At 43.5% G+C, this 19,906-nt stretch overlaps 2 protein-coding genes across 2 annotated transcripts in view; one reads left to right on the top strand and one right to left on the bottom strand.

Moving 5' to 3' along the window:
* LOC124002211 (pericentriolar material 1 protein-like) overlaps positions 1–14,294 on the top strand; it is a 37,639-nt gene extending 23,345 nt beyond the window's left edge. The window contains 18 exon segments of the mRNA XM_046309562.1: positions 72–391; positions 774–938; positions 1,106–1,162; positions 1,832–2,004; positions 2,295–2,426; positions 3,260–3,395; positions 3,517–3,669; positions 4,011–4,114; positions 8,413–8,547; positions 9,005–9,229; positions 9,352–9,411; positions 11,439–11,571; positions 11,867–11,982; positions 12,070–12,145; positions 12,409–12,599; positions 12,753–12,845; positions 12,981–13,101; positions 13,354–14,294. Coding sequence (XP_046165518.1) covers positions 72–391; positions 774–938; positions 1,106–1,162; positions 1,832–2,004; positions 2,295–2,426; positions 3,260–3,395; positions 3,517–3,669; positions 4,011–4,114; positions 8,413–8,547; positions 9,005–9,229; positions 9,352–9,411; positions 11,439–11,571; positions 11,867–11,982; positions 12,070–12,145; positions 12,409–12,599; positions 12,753–12,845; positions 12,981–13,101; positions 13,354–13,379 — 2,416 coding nt within the window. The 3' untranslated portion in view covers positions 13,380–14,294.
* Positions 14,295–14,298: 4 nt separating this feature from the next.
* Positions 14,299–19,606, bottom strand: LOC124002212 (acid ceramidase-like). The gene is made up of 14 exons (XM_046309563.1): positions 19,315–19,606; positions 19,140–19,186; positions 18,676–18,766; positions 18,484–18,570; positions 18,278–18,356; positions 18,088–18,162; positions 17,915–17,960; positions 17,517–17,661; positions 17,297–17,351; positions 17,117–17,198; positions 16,779–16,910; positions 15,897–16,020; positions 15,658–15,714; positions 14,299–15,532 (listed from the first exon to the last, which is right to left on the bottom strand). The coding sequence occupies exons 1-14, from the start codon at positions 19,480–19,482 to the stop codon at positions 15,443–15,445; spliced, it is 1,278 nt and encodes a 425-aa protein (XP_046165519.1). The 5' UTR covers positions 19,483–19,606; the 3' UTR covers positions 14,299–15,442.
* Positions 19,607–19,906: the final 300 nt, after the last annotated feature.

A 19,906-nucleotide genomic window follows, 5' to 3' on the forward strand; every position in this document is an offset into this window, starting at 1 on the left:
TTCTCTCTTACTCACCCTTTTTTTCCTACTTTAGTCCAACCGTCTTTCTCTGTCTGTATCCGTCCCACCAGGCCCCAGAGGCAGAATGAAGGAACCGGCAGTCGTGGCCATGAATCTGGCTGGCTCAACGTCTCCCAGCCTCCAGCTCCTATCACTGAATCCCCCTCCCCTCTACCCCATAGAGGGGCTAACAACACCCGGCCCCAGGCCTTCGACCAGGCCTCCCAGGAGAGCTTCAGCAGCATGCCGGACCCGGCTGACCCCACCATCATCACCAAGGCCTTCAGGGCAGGACGTAAGGCCTCTGCCCAGGCAAGCCTGGCCTCCCGCGACAAGACGCCCAACTCCAAGAGGAGGACCCGGCTGGTCAAGGGACACCACAAGAACACTGGTACAACATGGGATACTGGGACCTGTAATGATTTATATTGAGTGCTTTTTCTCTAGAACTTGACATTTCCTTGCTCTCCAGCAGCTCAGTTAGGAAGGCCGGGAGGTAATTCGCTCCAACCACCACCACTGTAGCACCTGCCTGTTGATATATTTACAAGATCATAAGACTAGAGATTTGAAGACCTCTCAATATTTCGGAGACACAACTGAAACAGTATTGCTCAAGGCGACTTGGTCAACACTATCTATTCAAAAGACGAATGCACAAATAGGGTATTTTTTTAAACATACGATGCGTGTAAATGTTTATTTTTGCATATCTCACACTTTCTCCCCTCTATTTGTTTTGTGTTTCTCTTTCCTTGCTTGTGTATCTCCAGGAGTGGAGAGTGACAGTGTGTCCAGCACGGCCGACTTTGTCCAGAAGAGGGTGCCGCAGCCCCATCGCCAGCGGGACCAGAACCAGAGCCTGCTAGACAAACTGACCCAGGAGAAACTGGACACCAAGACCAAGACGGGCAACAAGCCCAACGACCTCTCCTCCGGTACAAAACCTTGACCCGATCACACTACACCATGTCCACGCACATCTTCAGTTTCATTATTATTGTTATTTGAGTTTAATTGGTTTTATGTCCTCACCTTTTTGTAATGTGACCACGTTTTACTTTTTTGTTTATTTATGTCGTTGCTTTTTTGATTTTCCTCACAGCCTATGCTTGGAGAACACCTTTCCTCTCTAACAGAATTGCATGCACTGAAGCGCCAGGTAAACTCACCCCTAGCACACAGCTAAGCAACAGCTAACACTGATTGTCACTGATTTGAAGTTTGGGGTGTTTCCCCACAACTTTTGTGTAATATCGGTCATTCAAGCACCTCATGCATGTAATAGTTAAACTTTTAACGGACTTAAATTAGATCCCAACCTTAGTGTAACCTTCGAGTCTCTCGCTTGATCTAATGGACTTGGCGAACAATTGAAAGAGAAAAGGGGTTACCTAGTCCGTTGTCCAACTGAATGTATTCAACTGAAATGTGTCTGCATTTAACCCAACCCCTCTGAATCAGAGTAATATGTTTGGCATTCTGATTGGCTTTTTAATTATTATATATATTTTTTAATGCAATTGCTTTATCTTTTACATTTAGGAATTTGTTAGAATGTGTTCCATTGTACAGTATCATTGCCTTCGATACATTACTCTTAGAGAACTACTAGGTGCACAGGCTTTTCCAGGCTTTAACACATCTGATTCAGCGAATCAAGGTCCTGTTGAAGGTATGTTTCAGCAGAGCTGGAGCCAAAGACTACACCGCCACCTGTGCAATACTGGATGGATATATATATAGATATATCTGACTGCCACATATGACTGCTTCTTATACTTGCGACAACATCTTCTTGAGTGTCTGTCTTGCGTTTTAACACCTCCAGATGCCAGCAGTGACTTCTCCCTGTTCGAGGCCCTGAGGGAGACTATCTACTCGGAGGTGGCCACGCTCATTTCCCAGAACGAGTCGCGGCCCCACTTCCTCATCGAGCTCTTCCACGAGCTGCAGCTGCTCAACACGGACTACCTGCGCCAGAGAGCACTCTACACCCTACAGGTAAACACGTCCGAATGAGGATTTACTGCTGATCCTAGACCAGCACTCCTACTCTGAGACTGCAAATAGTATTTCATTACAATCTATGGGTAAACCTCATAGGAATGGATTCAAGCCACAAGGAGCTGCTGATAAAGACTTGAGGTGCCAAAATGTTGTTGTTAAATCCCGTAGGAGCATAGAATCCAGTGTTTTTTTTTTCCTTCTAAATGTACAGCTCATGATTGTAACCCTCTTCCTTGCTGTTGGATTCTCATGTTTAACCATGTCTTTTTGCTGTTGACCTCCAGGACATAGTGACTAGGCACCTGACGGAGAAGAGTGCGGCTGAGGACCAGGCCTCCACCCTGGGCCCTGTGGCCTGGGCAGCCGGCTCCCAGTCAGAGCTCACCCCCAGTGAAAGCCTGGCAACCAGTGACGGGGTGAGACAGACGGATTTACACACACACCTGCCTCTTCATTAAATCACTTGCCTGTCATATCTCCCACTCCCTCTTTTCTCTTCTCAAGCTTTCCCTATCTCTCGCTCTTTTCTCTAGCTCTCTTGCCCATGTCTCATTCCTGACACCTCTCACTTTCTCTCAACATCTCTCGCTCTTTCCAGCCATCCATCTTAAACACTGACCATCTATTTTTATTTCACTCTCATCCATCTTAAACACTCCGTCCATCTCTTTTTCTCTCTCCCCCTACCTCCTTTGTTCCCCCCCTCGTCTTTGAAATCCAGTGCTCCAGTTGTCAGTAAGGCTGTGCCTTGAGGCCCATCCGTCACTCTGAGCAAAGTGTTGCGGTTGCTGCCTGCCGGACAGATTAGATGTGTGTGGTTGTGCAGGTCTTTGTTCTAACCCAGGTCCCCGGATGTTTTGCTAAATTATAACAATCCCTTTTGTCTTTGTAAATCACTCCTTTGTTCCCCAGTGATGAATGAGATGCCCTATTTTTTTTTATTTTTTATTTTTTTAAATTTTTTTCCTCCTTATGTTTGGAGAAAAGGATTACAAGGGCAGATGCACAGCCCGTTGTTTTTAGTCTATTGCATCCCGAGATGGAACAGACGCAAAATCGGTCAAGGGAGTTTAGCAGAGCGGTCTCTCCAATGAATCAACGTTTTTCTTTTGTTCTCCCCCCTCTCCCTCATTCGAACAATGAATGATGAATGGGTTCTCGTTTAGGATTTTTTTTCTTTCTAAATTGTGTTTGTTAGCCCCCAATGGGTGAGTGGTGTGTGACTGAATTCCCTTTTTACCTCTCTCAGGATGTGTCGGAGAAGAACATCCGGGTCATCAAGCATCATGTCCCAAGTAAGAGGCGGAACGACGCAGAATCGGTAGACAACGAGAGCACCCTGTCCACCACCTCCAACCTGGAGCCGTTCGCTAACGATGACTTAGGTATAATTTTTTTAGTTGAGTTGAGTTTATTGTCCCGCGTTGCTCTTCTAATATCCTTCTCTTGTGTTCTCTCGCTCTCTCTCCCTCCCCTCTCCTGCCACTTGCAATGCTGTGCTGCCAGGTAACACAGTAATCCACTTAGACAAGGCTCTAGCCAGGATGAGAGAGTACGAGCGCATGAAGCTCAAGGCTGAGTTTAGCCCCAACACCACCGCTGCTACCGCCTCTGAGGCCTCTGCTAACTCTTCTGCTAGCGCTGCTCAGCTGCTGGAAGGTACACATCTCTCTCTCAACTTCTCTCTGTTCTACATCTCTCTCTGGTAGAAATGTGTAACGCTTGCTCCCCAAAGCCATGTGCTTCGTCCCACTCTACGGTGTTGTGGTCGGCGGGTGTGAACACTCCCACACACGTGTTTCCATGTGCAAAGCACTTTGGCTGTCTGCGGTCTTATGTAGAGTCCTTGAAGTGTGCAGTCGCGCCCTCACGCACTTAGTAAAGAAAAATGGGATATGGCAATGGTGTGCTGAGCTGTTTCGATTTCTCTTGGTGCCAGCTTACAAAACACACACCTCAGATGGGAGATAATAATAATACATATGTGTGTGTGTGTAAAGGTGCGGGAGTCTGGTCAGGTGATGTCCACTGTCCGCAGATCGACACCCAGCAGCTGGACAGACAGATTAAGGCCATAATGACCGAAGTCATCCCCTTCCTCAAGGTAGGAACCCAGGACCCATCTCAATACCCTATAGTGGTCTCCCTTTTGTCTCCTGTCCTTCATTTATACTAGGGGTGGTCAATCCTCATCCTGGAAAGCTACTGGTCTGGATGTGCCCAAGCCTAGCTCAGATAATCCCTACCATTGTGTAGCAGAGTTGTCCTAATGCTCCAGCGTTGGCAGACACAATGTAAGTAACTTAATTTGTCCATCTAATTGCCCTGAATGCCTCTGTTTACCTACAGCTATTGTAGGCAGAAATCATGTACCTATGAACCAGTTATACTGTTAGCACTGAGACTGTGTGTCCTAGTAGGAATTCCACTGTGTGCAGCTCACCCTGCACTATCAGCTCAAACATAAATAACATGAGCATGTCTACTTATGCTAAGCTTCCCATTAAATCAATGAAAACAATCAAGCATTCCAGAGAAGTGCTAAAAATAGCCCACATTAACATATGTAGCCTAAGGAACAATATTATATCTCTGAAACACACATTGATAACACCTTTGATACAGTGGCAGCAATACATGGTTATAACATGTACAGAAATGCCAATGGTGGAGGTGTTGCTGTTTTTTATATTCAGAATTTATGAAATTGCTTATTCCAGTTACAAAAAAACATGCACCCATTTTTAAGAAAATAACTAAAAAGTGTTAAATCCCCTTTGGATTGATGAGGAATTGAAAAACGGTAGGGTTGAGAAGGATGAGGCAAAAGGAATGGCAAGTCTGGGTGCACAACCGATTTGACAAACGTACTGAAAAAAGAAGAAACTATAATATGAAACACAGATGAATGATGGTAAAAAGAAGAAACTATAATATGAAACACAGATGAATGATAGTAAAAAGCTTTGGAGCACCTTAAATGGAATGTTGGGCAAAAAGGCAAACTATGCTCCATTCATTGAAACAGATGGCTAATTTTTCACAAAACCCACTGTTATTGCCAATGACAATTACTTTTTCATTGGCAAGATTAGGTAACTTAGGTATGACGTGTCAGCGTTTGTTGCTGGCACAACACATTCAAGAAAAATGATTTAAATGAGGAAAGACGAGCGTAGTAATTTTGAATTCCATAAAGTGGGTGTGGAAGAAGTTAAATGGTTGTCTATCAACAATGACAAGCCACCAGGGTCTGACAACTTGGGAAATGACTGAGGATAATAGCAGACTATATTGCCACTCCTATTTGCCATATCTTTTTTATATATATATATATATATATGTATGTGTGTATATATATATGTATGTATGTGTATATATGTATGTAAAGTGGGGCAAAAAAGTATTTAGTCAGCCACCAATTGTGCAAGTTCTCCCACTTAAAAAGATGAAGCCTGTACTTTTCATCATAGGTACACTTAAAAAATGACAGACAAAATGAGAAAAAAAAATCCAGAAAATCACATTGTAGAATTTTTAATTAATTTATTTGCAAATTATGGTGGAAAATAACTATTTGGTCACCTACAAACAAGCAAGAAATCTGGCTCTCACAGACCTGTAACTTCTTCTTTAAGAGGCTCCTCTGTCCTCCACTTGTTATCAGTATAAAAGACACCTGTCCACAACCTCAAACAGTCACACTCCAAACTCCACTATGGCCAAGACCAAAGAGCTGTCAAAGGACACCAGAAACAAAATTGTAGACCTGCACCAGGTTGGGAAGACTGAATCTGCAATAGGTAAGTAGCTTGGTTTGAAGAAATCAACTGTGGGAGCAATTATTAGGAAATGGAAGACATACAAGACCACTGATAATCTCCCTCGATCTGGGGCTCCACGCAAGATCTCACCCCGTGGGGTCAAAATGATCACAAGAACGGTGAGCAAAAATCCCAGAACCACACGGGGGGACCTAGTGAATGACCTGCAGAGAGCTGGGACCAAAGTAATAAAGCCTACCATCAATAACACACTACGTCGCCAGGGACTCAAATCCTGCAGTGCTAGATGTGTCCCCCTGCTTAAACCAGTACATGTCCAGGCCCGTGTGAAGTTTGCTAGAGAGCATTTGGATGATCCAGAAGAAGATTGGGAGAATGTCATGTGGTCAGATGAAACCAAAATATAACTTTTTGGTTAACTCAACTCGTCGTGTTTGGAGGACAAAGAATGCTGAGTTGCATCCAAAGAACACCATACCTACTGTGAAGCATGGGGGTGGAAACATCATGCTTTGGGGCTGTTTTTCTGCAAAGGGACCAGAACGACTGATCCGTGTAAAGGAAAGAATGAATGGGGCCATGTATCGTGAGATTTTGAGTGAAAACCTCCTTCCATCAGCAATGGCATTGAAGATGCAACGTGGCTGGGTCTTTCAGCATGACAATAATCCCAAACACACCGCCCGGCAACGAAGGAGTGGCTTCGTAAGAAGCATTTCAAGGTCCTGGAGTGGCCTAGCCAGTCTACAGATCTCAACCCCATAGAAAATCTTTGGAGGGAGTTGAAAGTCCGTGTTGCCCAGCAACAGCCCCAAAACATCACTGCTCTAGAGGAGATCTGCATGGAGGAATGGGCCAAAATACCAGCAACAGTGTGTAAAAACCTTGTGAAGACTTATAGAAAATGTTTGACAGGTCTCCAGCTAAAGTGACTTTTGCAATTAGTTTCAGTCATTGGCAGCAGAGAACTGCAAGGAAAGGCTGCCAAATGAGGTATTGGCTTTGGGGATGACCAGTGAAATATTCCTGCTGGAGTGCGTGCTACGGGTGGGTGTTGCTATGGTGACCAGTGAGCTGAGATGAGGTGGAGCTTTACCTAGCAAAAACTTATACATGACCTGGATCTAGTGGGTTTGGCGACGAATATGAAGCGAGAGCATACAGGTCACAGTGGTGGGTAGTTTATGGGGCTGGCCATCCCCTAAGCCAATTATTCCTTTGGCCGCCTTTCCTTCCAGTTCTCTGCTGCCAATGACTGGAACAAACTGCAAAAATCACTGAAGCTGGAGATCCCTCACTAGCTTTAAGCACCAGCTGTCAGAACAGCTCACAGATCACTGCACCTGTACATAGCCCATCCAACTATCTCATCCCCATACTGTATTTATTTATTCATCTTGCTCCTTTGCAACCCAGTATCTCTACTTGCACATTCATCTTCTGCATTCCATTCCAGTTTTTCAATTGCTATATTGTAATTACTTTTCCACCATGGCCTATTTTTTTTTGGCTTACCTCTCCTATCCTACCTCATTTCAACATACTGTATATAGACCTTTTCCATGTGTATCTCTGTTGCATGTGTTGAACTGCTTTGCTTTGTTGGCCAGGTCGCAGTTGCAAATGAGAACTTGTTCTCAACTAGCCTACCTGGTGAAATAAATAAAAAGAGAGCAGCACTTTATTATTGACTTCTCTTTGTCTTAACAACATGATCAACAAGGCAGGTCCAACAGGCAACTACTGTTGTGTGGTCAGGTGCCACAAAGAGGGACCTCAGAAATGTACATTTGGCTCAGAACAGGGCAGCACGGCTGGCTCTTAAATGTTCACGGAGAGAACATTAATAATATGCATGTAAATATATCATGGCTCAAATTGGAGGAGAGGTTGACTTCATAAGAAGTGTTGACATGCTGAATGCACAGAGGTGTCCGTTTTTAAACTACTCACACACAGCTCGGACACCCATGCATACCCCACAAGACAAGCCACCAGAGGTCTCTTCGCAATCCCCAAGTCAAGAACAGACTATGGGAGGCACACAGTACTATAGAGAGCCATGACTACATGGAACTCTAATCCACATCAGGTAACGGATGCAAGCAGTGGAATCAGATAAAAATATAAAAATACACCTTCTGGAACAGCGGGGACTGAAGAGACACAGGAACAGACACTCATACGCACACACACGCTAGCACACCCACTCTACACACACGTACGTTATATTGTTGTATTGTATTATACATTTTGTATTGTAGTGGTGTAATAATGTTATGATTTACTGTTTTATCTTTGGTTTTATGTGTGATGTAAGTGCCTCTACGTGTTTGGACCCCGGGAAGAGTTGACAGCCGCTAATGGGGATCCCTAATAAATACAAATGTGCAGACTCATGTTACATTTGGAGTGCAAAACATAAGAATATTGTGACTGTGACTTGGGCAATTTTACACTATTGGCAATGGAAAAGCTCTGGTTTTTGTTTTGACAAACAATTTGGCAAACTAGCATGATTTGAATCCAGAAACAGTCAGGTACCCAGGCTAGCAATACACTTTGTTAAAGGCAAAGAACTGAAAGAGGTTTTTTGTTTGTTCTTGTGGTCTGTCAGGAGCACATGGACGAGGTGTGTTCCTACCAGCTGCTGACGTCGGTGCGGCACATGGTGCTCACCCTCACCCAGCAGAACGACGAGAGCAAGGAGTTTGTCCGCTTCTTCCACCGACAGCTGGGAGGCATACTGCAGGTATGATAAGCCTTATGATGATATAGCCAATTTAGAAGTTTTCCCCACTGTGACTCAAACCTCAGATTAGTCCGGTAACTGTTTTATTCTGGTGTAAGAGCTGAAAACGTCCACTCGAACAAAGTTAACAAAGTGCAGACTAATAACATAAGAATTTATAGCCAGAAATATTGGTTCAGCCACTGAGCGAAGATTTTTATAACTAAGCCAAGATAGACCACAGCCTCTCGTTTCCATGGGAACAAATGAGCTATAGTGGGCAGAACAAGCAAGGAGGGGGGGGGGGGCAAGAGCCAAGCATGAGCTTGTGAATCTATTGATTCAGCCATTAAAAAAAAAAAGTATCAGTGTGCAGCTTTCTTAGACAAGATTTTCTCAACACCTATTCTATCTAGTACTGATTTTAGCTTGTCATTATTTTCAAAATGGAGTCCTAAGTTTCTACCTCCCCCCTCAGGACTCTCTGAGTAAGTTTGCAGGACGTACTCTAAAGGACTGTGGCGAGGACTTGCTTGTGGAGATCTCTGAGATCCTGTTCAACGAGCTGGCCTTCTTCAGACTGATGCAAGACCTGGACAGCAACAGCAGTAGTACTGCTACTATAGCTAACTCCCAGGCCAGGCACAAGAACCACAAGAGACCTAATAATAACCAAGTTAAGCAGGAACACAGGAATAATGAGGTAGGTGGAGGGGATAGGGGTGTGGGTGAGTATTTTCACATTGGATTTGTGTGTGTATCATTCAATCTAATACAAAATGAGTGAATACATTTCAAGACTGGTGAACATTTGACTACTTTCAGGAGAACAAGTCTCCGGAGGTCGAGAAGTCCTTTTCCCCAGCATATCTCGATGAAGACAAAGTGAGGAAATCAACATTCAACATATGATTTTCTTATGTGGTTTCAAGCCAGATGTCTCTTTAGACTACACTTAGTGTAGTCCAGGGGTGTCAAACTCAGAAAATGTGTTTATTTCTTTGCTGTCGACGCTCCGAACTGTCTAGCTTTCAATTCAGTGATTTATTAGCAAGCTGGACATTGTATGAATGTACGTCCATTATAATTTATACAGTTTCAATTTGGTTTAGTCATTTTAGTGTGTGTGTATGTACAGTGCCTTGCGAAAGTATTCGGCCCCCTTGAACTTTGCGACATTTCAGGCTTCAAACATAAAGATATAAAACTATTTTTTTGTGAAGAATCAACAACAAGTGGGACACAATCATGAAGTGGAACAACATTTATTGGATATTTCAAACTTTTTTAACAAATCAAAAACTGAAAAATTGGGCGTGCAAAGCCTGAAATGTGGCAAAAGGTCGCAAAGTTCAAGGGGGCCGAATACTTTCGCAAGGCACTGTATGTACTCAGCAAAAAAAGAAGTAGCCTCTCACTGTCAACTGCGTTTATTTTCAGCAAACTTAACATGTGTAAATATAAGATTCAACAACTGAGACACAAACTGAACATGTTCCACAGACGTGATTAACAGAAATTGAATAATGTATCCCTGAACAAAGGGGGGAGGGGTCAAAAGTTAGTCCGTATCTGGTGCGGCCACCAGCTGCATTAAGTAATGCAATGCATCTCCTCCTCGTGGACTGCACCAGATTTGCCAGTTCTTGCTGTGAGATGTTACCCCACTCTTCCACCAAGGCACCTGCAAGTTCCCTGACATTTCTGGGGTGAATGGCCCTGGCCCTAGCCCTCACCCTCCGATCCAACAGGTCCCAGACGTGCTCAATGGGATTGAGATCCGGGCTCTTCGCTGGCCATGGCAGAACACTGACATTCCTGTCCTGCAGGAAATCACACACAGAATGGCTGGTGGCATTGTCATGCTGGAGGGTCATGTCAGGATGGGCCTGCAGGAAGGGTACCATATGAGGGAGGAGGATGTCTTCCCTGTAACGCACAGCGTTGATTGCTTGCAATGACAAGAAGCTCAGTCTGATGATACTGTGACACACCACCCCAGACCATGACGGACCCTCCACATCCAAATCGATCCCGCTCCAGAGTACAGGCCTCAGTGTAACTCTCATTCCTTCGATGATAAATGTGAATCCGACCATCACCCCTGCTGAGAAAAAAACGCAACTCGTCAGTGAAGAGCACTGTCTGGTCCTGCGACGGTGGGTTTGTGCCCATAGGCGACGTTGTTGCCGGTGATGTCTGAGGACCTGCCTTATAACAGGCCTACAAGCCCTCAGTCCAGCCTATTGCGGACAGTCTGAGCACTGATGGAGGGATTGTGCTTTCCTGGTGTAACTCAGGTAGTTGTTGCCATCCTGTACCTGTCCCGCAGGTGTGATGTTCAGATATACCGATCCTGTGCGGGTGTTACACGTGGTCTGCCACTGCGAGGTCAGTCAGCTGTCCGTTCTGTCTCCCTGTAGTGCTGTCTTAGGCATCTCACAGTACAGATATAGCAATGTATTGCCCTAGCCACATCTGCAGTCCTCATGCCTCCTTGCAGCATGCCTAAGGCACGTTCACGCAGATGAGCAGGGACCCTGGGCATCTTTCTTTTGGTGTTTTTCAGAGTCAGTAGAAAGGCCTCTTTAGTGTCCTAAGTTTTCATAACTGGGACCTTAATTGCCTACCGTCTGTAAGCTGTTAGTTTCTTAACGACTGTTCCAAAGGTGCATGTTCATTAATTGTGTATGGTGGTTCATTGAACAAGCATGGGAAACGTGTCTTTAACTTAATTGTAAAGGGTTATTTGGATTTTTATTAATTATCTTTGAAAGACATGGTCCTGAAAAAGGGACATTTTTTGCTGAGTTTATATATATTTATTTATTTTGACACCCCTGGTGTAGTCTAAAGGTTGGGATTAAGGCGTGTAAATGTCTTAACTTTTTACATTTCACTCTGTGTGCCAGGATGAAGATGAGACGGAGCAGAAAGAGACCGAGAGGGAGCAGCACGGAAGGGAGGGGAAAGACAGCAGGAGCAGCGAGGCCTCTGAGATGGAGGAGGAAGAGGGGGCTAGAGAGGGGCTGCTTCACTCTATTAGTGAGTGAACACTACAATGCGAGGTGCCTCAATTAGCCTTAAAGCTACTCTGTAAAGTGAGTTAGTTCAACCACGGAAAACCTTGCTAGTGACCGTAGCTACAAGAGGAAGCTTGTGATCGAGTGTTCTGCAGGTTCACAATGGGGGATTTGTTGTGAATCTTTATGGTCACGTCATTACAACTGTCGCCAACCTATTTCTAACAAAGTATACTCCTACTACAATTCTGACGAGTGCCACACCTTTGACTTGTTCTCCTAGTGCTAACCCTTCGTTGTTTTGCATTCTTTGCCAGGTCTGTCCAAGGCGGAGACCCAGGCCCTGACTAACTACGGCAGTGGGGAGGATGAGAACGAGGTGGAGATGGAGGAGTTTGAAGCTGAGCCCCAGGATGTCCAGACCTCCCTGCAGGTTAGCAATGATGGTGGAGAGCAACGGGTTAGGACACACACACTCAGTACGCACACTTCCATTAGACCATCTTCTCCTGTATTTCAGGTAGCAGCAAATGAAGCCCCATCAAATGGAAACCGAGAGATGAAGTCTGACCAAGAAAGCTCTGAGAGTAACGATGGTAAGAACGCTCATGGTTGTTTTTCTGTGTCTTGGCTTTTAGTCAGCCAAAATAGTACCTGTTTTTTTTTTGTCCACGTTTTTGTAAATGGTTGCCAGATGTTTTCATTATAGCAATGTTTGGTCTGATGGATGCCTGTGTTTTCAGCCCCTTTGATTCTCTATTACCCCCCCCCCCCCCCCCCCAAAAAAATCATGTCTCTCCCTCCTTTGTCCTTCTCTCTATCCTAAACTTTTCTGCTTGCTTATCGCCCCCACCCCCAGTCAAGAGCAGTAAGTCAGAGTCCATTGATGTGGTAGACTCCCCAGAGGAAGAGCGTGAGGAGCATGGGAGGCCGGAGGGGGAGAGCCAGGGAGGTGCAGCCTCAGCCACCACCAACAACCAGGAGGGTTCCCACGGCTCAAACGGCAGCGGCAGCCCTGACACAGAGTCACCTGTCATGCTCAACATAGATGTAACACCACTACATAGACCTATGATCCTTTTTAAACTACACAATTCTTTAATAGTTGAATTTATTTAAGTCTAAGTTTATTTGTGTATTCCAATGTCTTTATTACTTCTCCAAACCCTTTATAATGTATATGCTTTCATTTAATTCATGCAGGAGGTGGGATCAGGAAACATGAGCCAAAAGTCAGATGAGGAAGACTTTGTGAAAGTGGAGGATTTACCCATGCAGCTGAGAGTCATATGTGAGGTGGGACGAGCCAGAATGACTCCATTTCCCTTGTTATCAATACGTCCACTTCCTTTTTTCCCCTCTTCTTACAAACTGTCTGATCATTGGTCTTGTGAAATCTAGTAATGTTGTGTGTGTGTGTGTGATGAACAGGAGGCGCTCCAGAAGAGGGTAGTTGAGGAACAGCAGAATAATAATCTGTCTGTTGAGATCCTCAATGGGAACACTGACACTAGTGGACTTGTGGGCAATGGACACACACTCAAAGAACCAGGTTGGTACATACAATATCTAGTGAAATGATTCACTGTCTGGCACAGTTTTCATTTCAAAATTGTTTCATGAAACTGGTAGAGCGCAACTTCACAGAATGTCCAGGGAAATGTTGCAGAACCGATATTAGTCTGCCGTGTAGACATGTAAATGTTGGCTATGTACTATTTAATACTATTGTATCCATCTGTGTTTGCGATATCTCTAGGAAGACAATGATTCGTCTACTTTTTTTTTCTCATCTTTCTTACAGAAACGATAGGTGCACAAAGTGCATAAAAAGACCGTCTTGTACAAATGTTGTCAAATGAACCACTACAGAATAATCCTAAAGATGTTTAGACTCCTATTGGTACTTAATGATTGGATGGTCGCAAGGGTTGGCGAGACGATGTCGTGCCAGTGACTAAGCTTCGCTCGAAACCGTTTGCCCAACTACAACGGTTAAAAACTACAACTGTAATGTAATCAACACTGTTTTGTTTATTTCTACTCCCGAGGGTGTATCTATTAAGCACATCAGGGTAGGAGTGCTGAAGGTCTAAGATCAGTTTGGTATTTTTGATCATCATACATACTGATTGTTTGGACAAGTTGGACCTGATCCTAGATCAGTACCCATTCTCTGAGACACTTGATACATACAGCCCCTGATTACTGAATGTGTTCTTTGATTTGGGGATTTAGGGTGGGGTCTCTCTCTCACTCTGCTGCTGTGTTACGTATAAAGTTTTACAAGCCTCGTTTGAATCCTCTAGTCTAGCAAACTTGTTGAAAATCGCCTTAGTTCTGTTTTCTGCGGATATGGGATCAGTTTGGAATCGGTTTGTCATTTTGAATAATTTTATTTGTTCATCTTCTTGGCCTTGTCTTATTCTCTCTCGCTAGCTCCCATGCTTTTCAAGCAAGTGACCTTTTGAACTCTTAACTGCAACACTAATGAACTACAAGTACGACTTCAAACTTGATTCAGGCTGCTTGCGAGTCATTTCCTCACCTTTGGCTGTAAAGACTACATTGACACCTAACATCTTTTCCCTTATGTCATGGGGCTGTCGTCACCTTTTACTGCACTCTTAATGTTACCTTCCAAATCTTAGTTTGACCTTTTTGTTTTCTCGGGGCAGTTTCCCATGTAATTAAAGATACCTACTGTATGTAGTTTTAAAGAATAAAATGATGGAACTTTTCAAAGCGGTGGCTTGTCTTTGTTTAATAACAAGTGTAGTTTACTGGAAGGCTGTAGACATAAGACCTAAAATCAGATGACTTGAATGCAAAAGATGTAAACTGATTGATCAATGCTTTCATGTGTCCTGGGCACTTTCTCAATTGTGTAAAAATCTGTCCTCTGACCTGTAAATAGATTTGGTAAATGGAGGCGTTTCCTCACCAATCATCCCCTACCAGCGGTAGAAAGGCGCTATCGTTAATATAAATTACAGGCTAATACATGTTCATTCATGGAATAAAGTGTGAATGGCAAAATGTTTTCAAAATATTGAGTTGCCATTTAACCCTTTACACTTGTGGGAATTGGCCTATTGAAATGTTTCTCACAAAGGCATATGCATGAACATGGTAGTTGAAAGGGAACTGTGGGGAAATTATTAGACCCAAGGGAGTACAAGTTCAACTGAATCCAAATTTGACACATGATTTGCATTAGAGCTTTGTGTAGATTTTGGTAATGAAAAAAATAAAATAAATCCAGATACATCCAGTAACAAGACTATTGGGAAGTGTGGGGTAGGTGCAACAAGACATGTTACACTTTCACAAGGCAATTCAGACACTAATTTTTGCTGCGCATAGAAAGGAGTCAGTAGCAAAACAAATTCAAATGGGCTCAATTTCTTTTAGAAAAACCAAGGGTATGACATATCAAACAGTGATCATAGAGTTTTATGATTTGGAAATGTAAAGTGCACATTTGGACTCCCAGGTGTTTGGTTTGCTTGTATGACATCAGTGGTATTAATTATAATCCTCTCATCTTTCAAAATACATAGAGTCCTTAATTTACAGCATTTCTCACTCAGACAAAGTTGCCCAATTACTGGGAAGGGAACTTTGTTGCGTAATACTCAAGTTCAGAGAACGTGATCTCTGACATGTTCAGCCCACTGTTCCAATTTTGGTGCTTAACAGTGCCCAAATCTGCCATTTTCAACCCATGTATGAGTGTTAAGGGTTAAGCAATGTTGAGGCAATATTTCGATTGGAGCCTTTAGTTACATACAGCGCAAAGACTTGAAATATGTACAACAGGATTCTCCAGTTTCTGAATCAGTTAAGCCCATCTCCCCACCACCGTTCTGTTAGAAACCCATTTGGAGGCTTCACCAGGGCATACAGGGGTTGGGGCAGTCACGGATGTAGGATTCCAGTTTCCCCTTGTTCACTTCCATCAACGTGGTGTATGTGGTCAACTGCAATGACAAGTCAGTCACTCGGGTGGTCTTTTGAGAAATGCTAACAGGACTTTCGCATTAGACAGATTTATTGAATCGATAAATGCCTTGAATGGTTCATAAAACAGTAAATAAGGGCTCACCTTGTTCAAGACTGGTTTTGTCGACAGCATGTCGTACACTGTCTTCAGTGAGATGTTCTGAGGAGAAAGGATAGGAGAAAAGAATCTTACCACAAAGATACCTTTGAATTTGTACAGGAAATAGAAACAAACGTCAAATTAAGGAGCAGAGCCAAATTCTAGTTGACTTTTTATTCAGCCATGGAATGGTTGGTGTCTGCCCAACTACATTATGGCGTATCTGTGGTTGTAGTACTCACTGCCTGCGTGGTCTGGTTCATACACTTCATGGCTGGAGTCCTGCGGTTGTCCAAGAACAGAGGCTCCTTCCAGTGATCGTAGTTGGTTTCCAGAACGTACCAGCGGCCCAGCTTCAGCTCAATCCTTCACAACAGGAGTACAGTGTTTAGGAATGTGATGCTTCCTGATTAAATCAGGAATATCTAGGCCTCCTGCGTTGCGCAGTGCTAGAAGTGTCACTACAGATCCGGGTTCAATGCCGGCCGCGACCAGGAATCATGAGGCGGCGCACAATTAGCCCAGCGTTGTCTAGATTTGGCCGGCTGGGATGTCCTTGTCCCATCGTGCTCTAGTGGCAGCTGGGCGCATGCACGCTGACTTTGGTTGCCAGCTGTACAGTGTTTCCTCCTACACATTGGTGCAGCTGGCTTCCGGGTTAAGTGAGCAGTGTGTCAAAAAGAAGTGCGGCTTGGCATGGTTGTTTCGGAGGACGCATGGCTCTCGACCGTCGCCTCTCCCGAGTCCGTACGGGAGTTGCATTGGGACAAGACTAACTACAAATTTGACGTAAAGTAGATTTGTTTTACCCATTTCGTGACATGTATCCATATGTAATAGAAATGTACCTGTTGGCTAGACATTTCAGATGTCCCTGTTTTTGTAGTCTGGATCACATCCCTGAATGTTAAACAATATGATTTGTATGACCAGTGTGATGCAAGGTAATCTTGTTCCACCCCAGCACCTTTTCAAATCAGGCATGCTAGTGCTGAGCTGGAACAGAACCCTGCACAACTAGTATTTCTCTGACACAAGTTAGAGACCTCTGCTGCACTAGTAGTGTGTTTTAGTATTTAATTTCAGTAGTTGAAATTGGATAGTAATATGTTTTAGCCACTCACTCCCAGATGTCGAGGCTGAGGACTCTGGAGCGGGTGATGACACAGCCCTGGCCCGTCTGGTTCCCTCCCAGGATGAAGTAGGCTGGGGCCAGCAACTTGGTCTGGGCCAGAAGGTGCTTTGCCTCCTCGTAGCTGGACACACAGGGTTAAAGAAAGGGTGTGTTTTCGAGACCAAAGAAATGTCTGTTTCATAATGCTGGTCTTGAATGTGCTCAGGTTTTCCTCCATAATACAGCCCTCATTAAAGCAAGAATGTGTATTATTGCCTTCAATAACAAAACATGTCAAAAGTAGTTAAATGACAGTAATTTGATACTTCTATGGAAGTAGAAAGATACCTGGTAGCATTCTCTAAGACAGAGCGAGTGAGGAAGCTCATCCACATCCCATCTCTATTCCCCAGGATCCACTCCACGATCCCTGAGAGAACAGACACACTCTTAATATTCCCCCCTCCGCATTCATAACAGGTCTATAAATGTACTGATTTGAGAGACCGGGAGAGTTGGGTAGCTCACCGATGTATCCTCCATCAAGGCTGAAGCGCTCATTCATGGTCAGGGTGAAAGCATGCTTCAAAGAAAATGAGAAATGTTTTTGTCAAATTACACTTTCACAACTACCATGATGCTAAAAAAAGATGCCACATCAGGGTCACGTTCAAAAGGGATTTGTTTTTCCCATTTGAAAATGTTGCTTGCTTCCATTTGTGCCTGCTGAATGCAGCCCAGAGCTCACCGGTTTGATACCAGTCAACATGCCCACGTAGCCGGCGAAGTTAGTGGACTTGAAGACCGTCTTGTTGCCTCTCTGAAAGTCAATGTTGACCACCAGAGGCTTGAGTTTCTCTGTTATCAACCAGGACCTGTTTTTCATGTCCCAACTGGTAGAGAAAGAAACAATAAGGGGGTTTATTTTCAGTAAAGAATTAAAGGTGTAGCAACTGGAAAAATGTTTACAGAAAACCAGCTAAAATAATAAAAAATTGGTTAAAAGGTATTGTTCACCCAAATTGACTGACTAGTAATTTGGGTTTGTAATAGCTACAGTTTTATTAACACAATGGAGCACAAAACAATGCATGGTAGGACCCTTGATATCCCTTTGTCACTAAACCGTAGCAGTGACATTCTTACCCCATGAATAGTCCAAAGTCCATATTCCGCCCATGGATAAGGTTACCTATGACAATGCAAGGAGAGAAACCAAAATGCTGTGTGTGCATGAAAACTTCAAGCATCACGTCCTACCATGATGACATGTACATAACTAAAGTATTGATTCAAATGTCATAACATGAGCTACTTACCATTTGAGTCCTCTGCCACTAGAGAAGTGCACACCGTAAAGATCTCATAGAAGATGTTGTAGAGGACAACCTCGCCTGGAGTGAAACCAAGTGTAATGGAATCAGAATGGAGGTGAGAAACTAGAAACCGAATGATAGTGCCGTTGCGGTCAGGGGTTGAAATAAGCAATTGTGGGTTACTGTATATTACCAAGGGGAACACCCGAGGCAGTCGCAACTCCTTTTATTTCCTCATTGAATGGGTAGGGTAGGGTATTCACTATCAAAGGCTGCAGAACACACAAGACCATTAGTAATGGATTAGAAATGGTTACATTGTCAAATTAAATCATCACTGAAATTATTTTATGAGATGAGGTGTAATAGTTTTCCAGTGAAATGATCAAACTCTCTCACCAAGTCCTTGTCGACCAAATCTATCAGTTTCCCACTAGGAACAAATGCGTTGGCCAAATCCTTGATAGCCTGGATCATGTTGACCAACTGAAGAAAACCAGACAAATAGTGAATAAGAAAACAGTATGAGTATTGATCCTACAGTAAATACATTTACATAATTGATACGAACAAGACATGTAAAACTCTCACCTCAGCTTTCTTGTCAGTGATGATTAGCTTCCATCTTTCGCTGGGGGGCAAATCCAGGTCTATTGTGTACCAGGTGACAGGCCCTTTGAATCTGATCAAAATCGTGACATGAGAGATGTTAGATGGATGCATAATGACATTGAGGTCACTTTACTATCCCCTGCAAGTGGTATTACACAATAGTGTCATGTGAGATTCATTTTAAGGCTACAGTAGTCAAAAGTTGCCCCAGTCTAATTACAATGGACAGAGGCAGGTAGCTAATGACTAAATGCACCTGGTTATACACAATACAAACACTTCTTGTTAACCTGGCATAGGTGTGCCGCCTCACGCATGAGCCATGATCTGGGACCGGCCGGGTATTACAAAACTTATGCAAGTTGTTTAGATGTTATGGACATTTGACAGCACCTTGGACAACTAGCTAACTTAGCTAGCATACTGTAATAGCAAATACTTACGTTGGACCTTTGGGAGGGTACATGCCCGTCTGGCATTCTTCGGTATACTGTTAAGAGGGCAAAAGAAACCAAAGCTTTGTTCAGGTGAAAACGCACTTTCTAGCTAGAACTCAGACTAACTAATATTTGGCAGACAGTTTACGATTACAGAATATTCATTATTTGGATCACTTACCGGTGGCACAAACTGTGCCGATACTGCAGATAAGGACACCAAAAGAAGACAACACAACCTATCCATCTTGTGTCCCATTGTTTGTGTGTAGAGCTTCTTCTGATTTTTGGTCAGCTTCAAAATACGGAAGTGTATTCTTTCCTCGTGATTTGAGAGGGAGCGTACCATTACACTATGGGCAGGCGGCTACAACATTTTATACTTGCATTTTTCTCTGATTCAGATACATTAGTTGTTTTTTAATGTCACGTATTACATATACAAATGTAAGTGTATAAATAGGATTCTACTTATGTGGAATGATATGTCCTCCCACCCGATACTGGTACATTCCTGATTGTTATACTGAAGTGAAATCAAGTGCACACATGACATGACTGGCAATTAAATATCAATAGAATGGGATTATTGTAGTTAAAATTGGGCACAGGTTACTCATAAAACAACTGAAAGCACATTTAAGGGGTTGCGACAAAATGACTTTTTAAAGCTAATTCGCTTGTCAACAAATCTTGTTTTAAAACAGTTTGAAAAAGATGAGGAAAAGCTGAGGAGCCTTGTCATAATCACACGTTGACGCTGTAGGGGAGTG

This window comes from Oncorhynchus gorbuscha, linkage group LG17 (genome assembly GCF_021184085.1).
Source record: "Oncorhynchus gorbuscha isolate QuinsamMale2020 ecotype Even-year linkage group LG17, OgorEven_v1.0, whole genome shotgun sequence".
Taxonomy (NCBI): domain Eukaryota; kingdom Metazoa; phylum Chordata; class Actinopteri; order Salmoniformes; family Salmonidae; genus Oncorhynchus; species Oncorhynchus gorbuscha.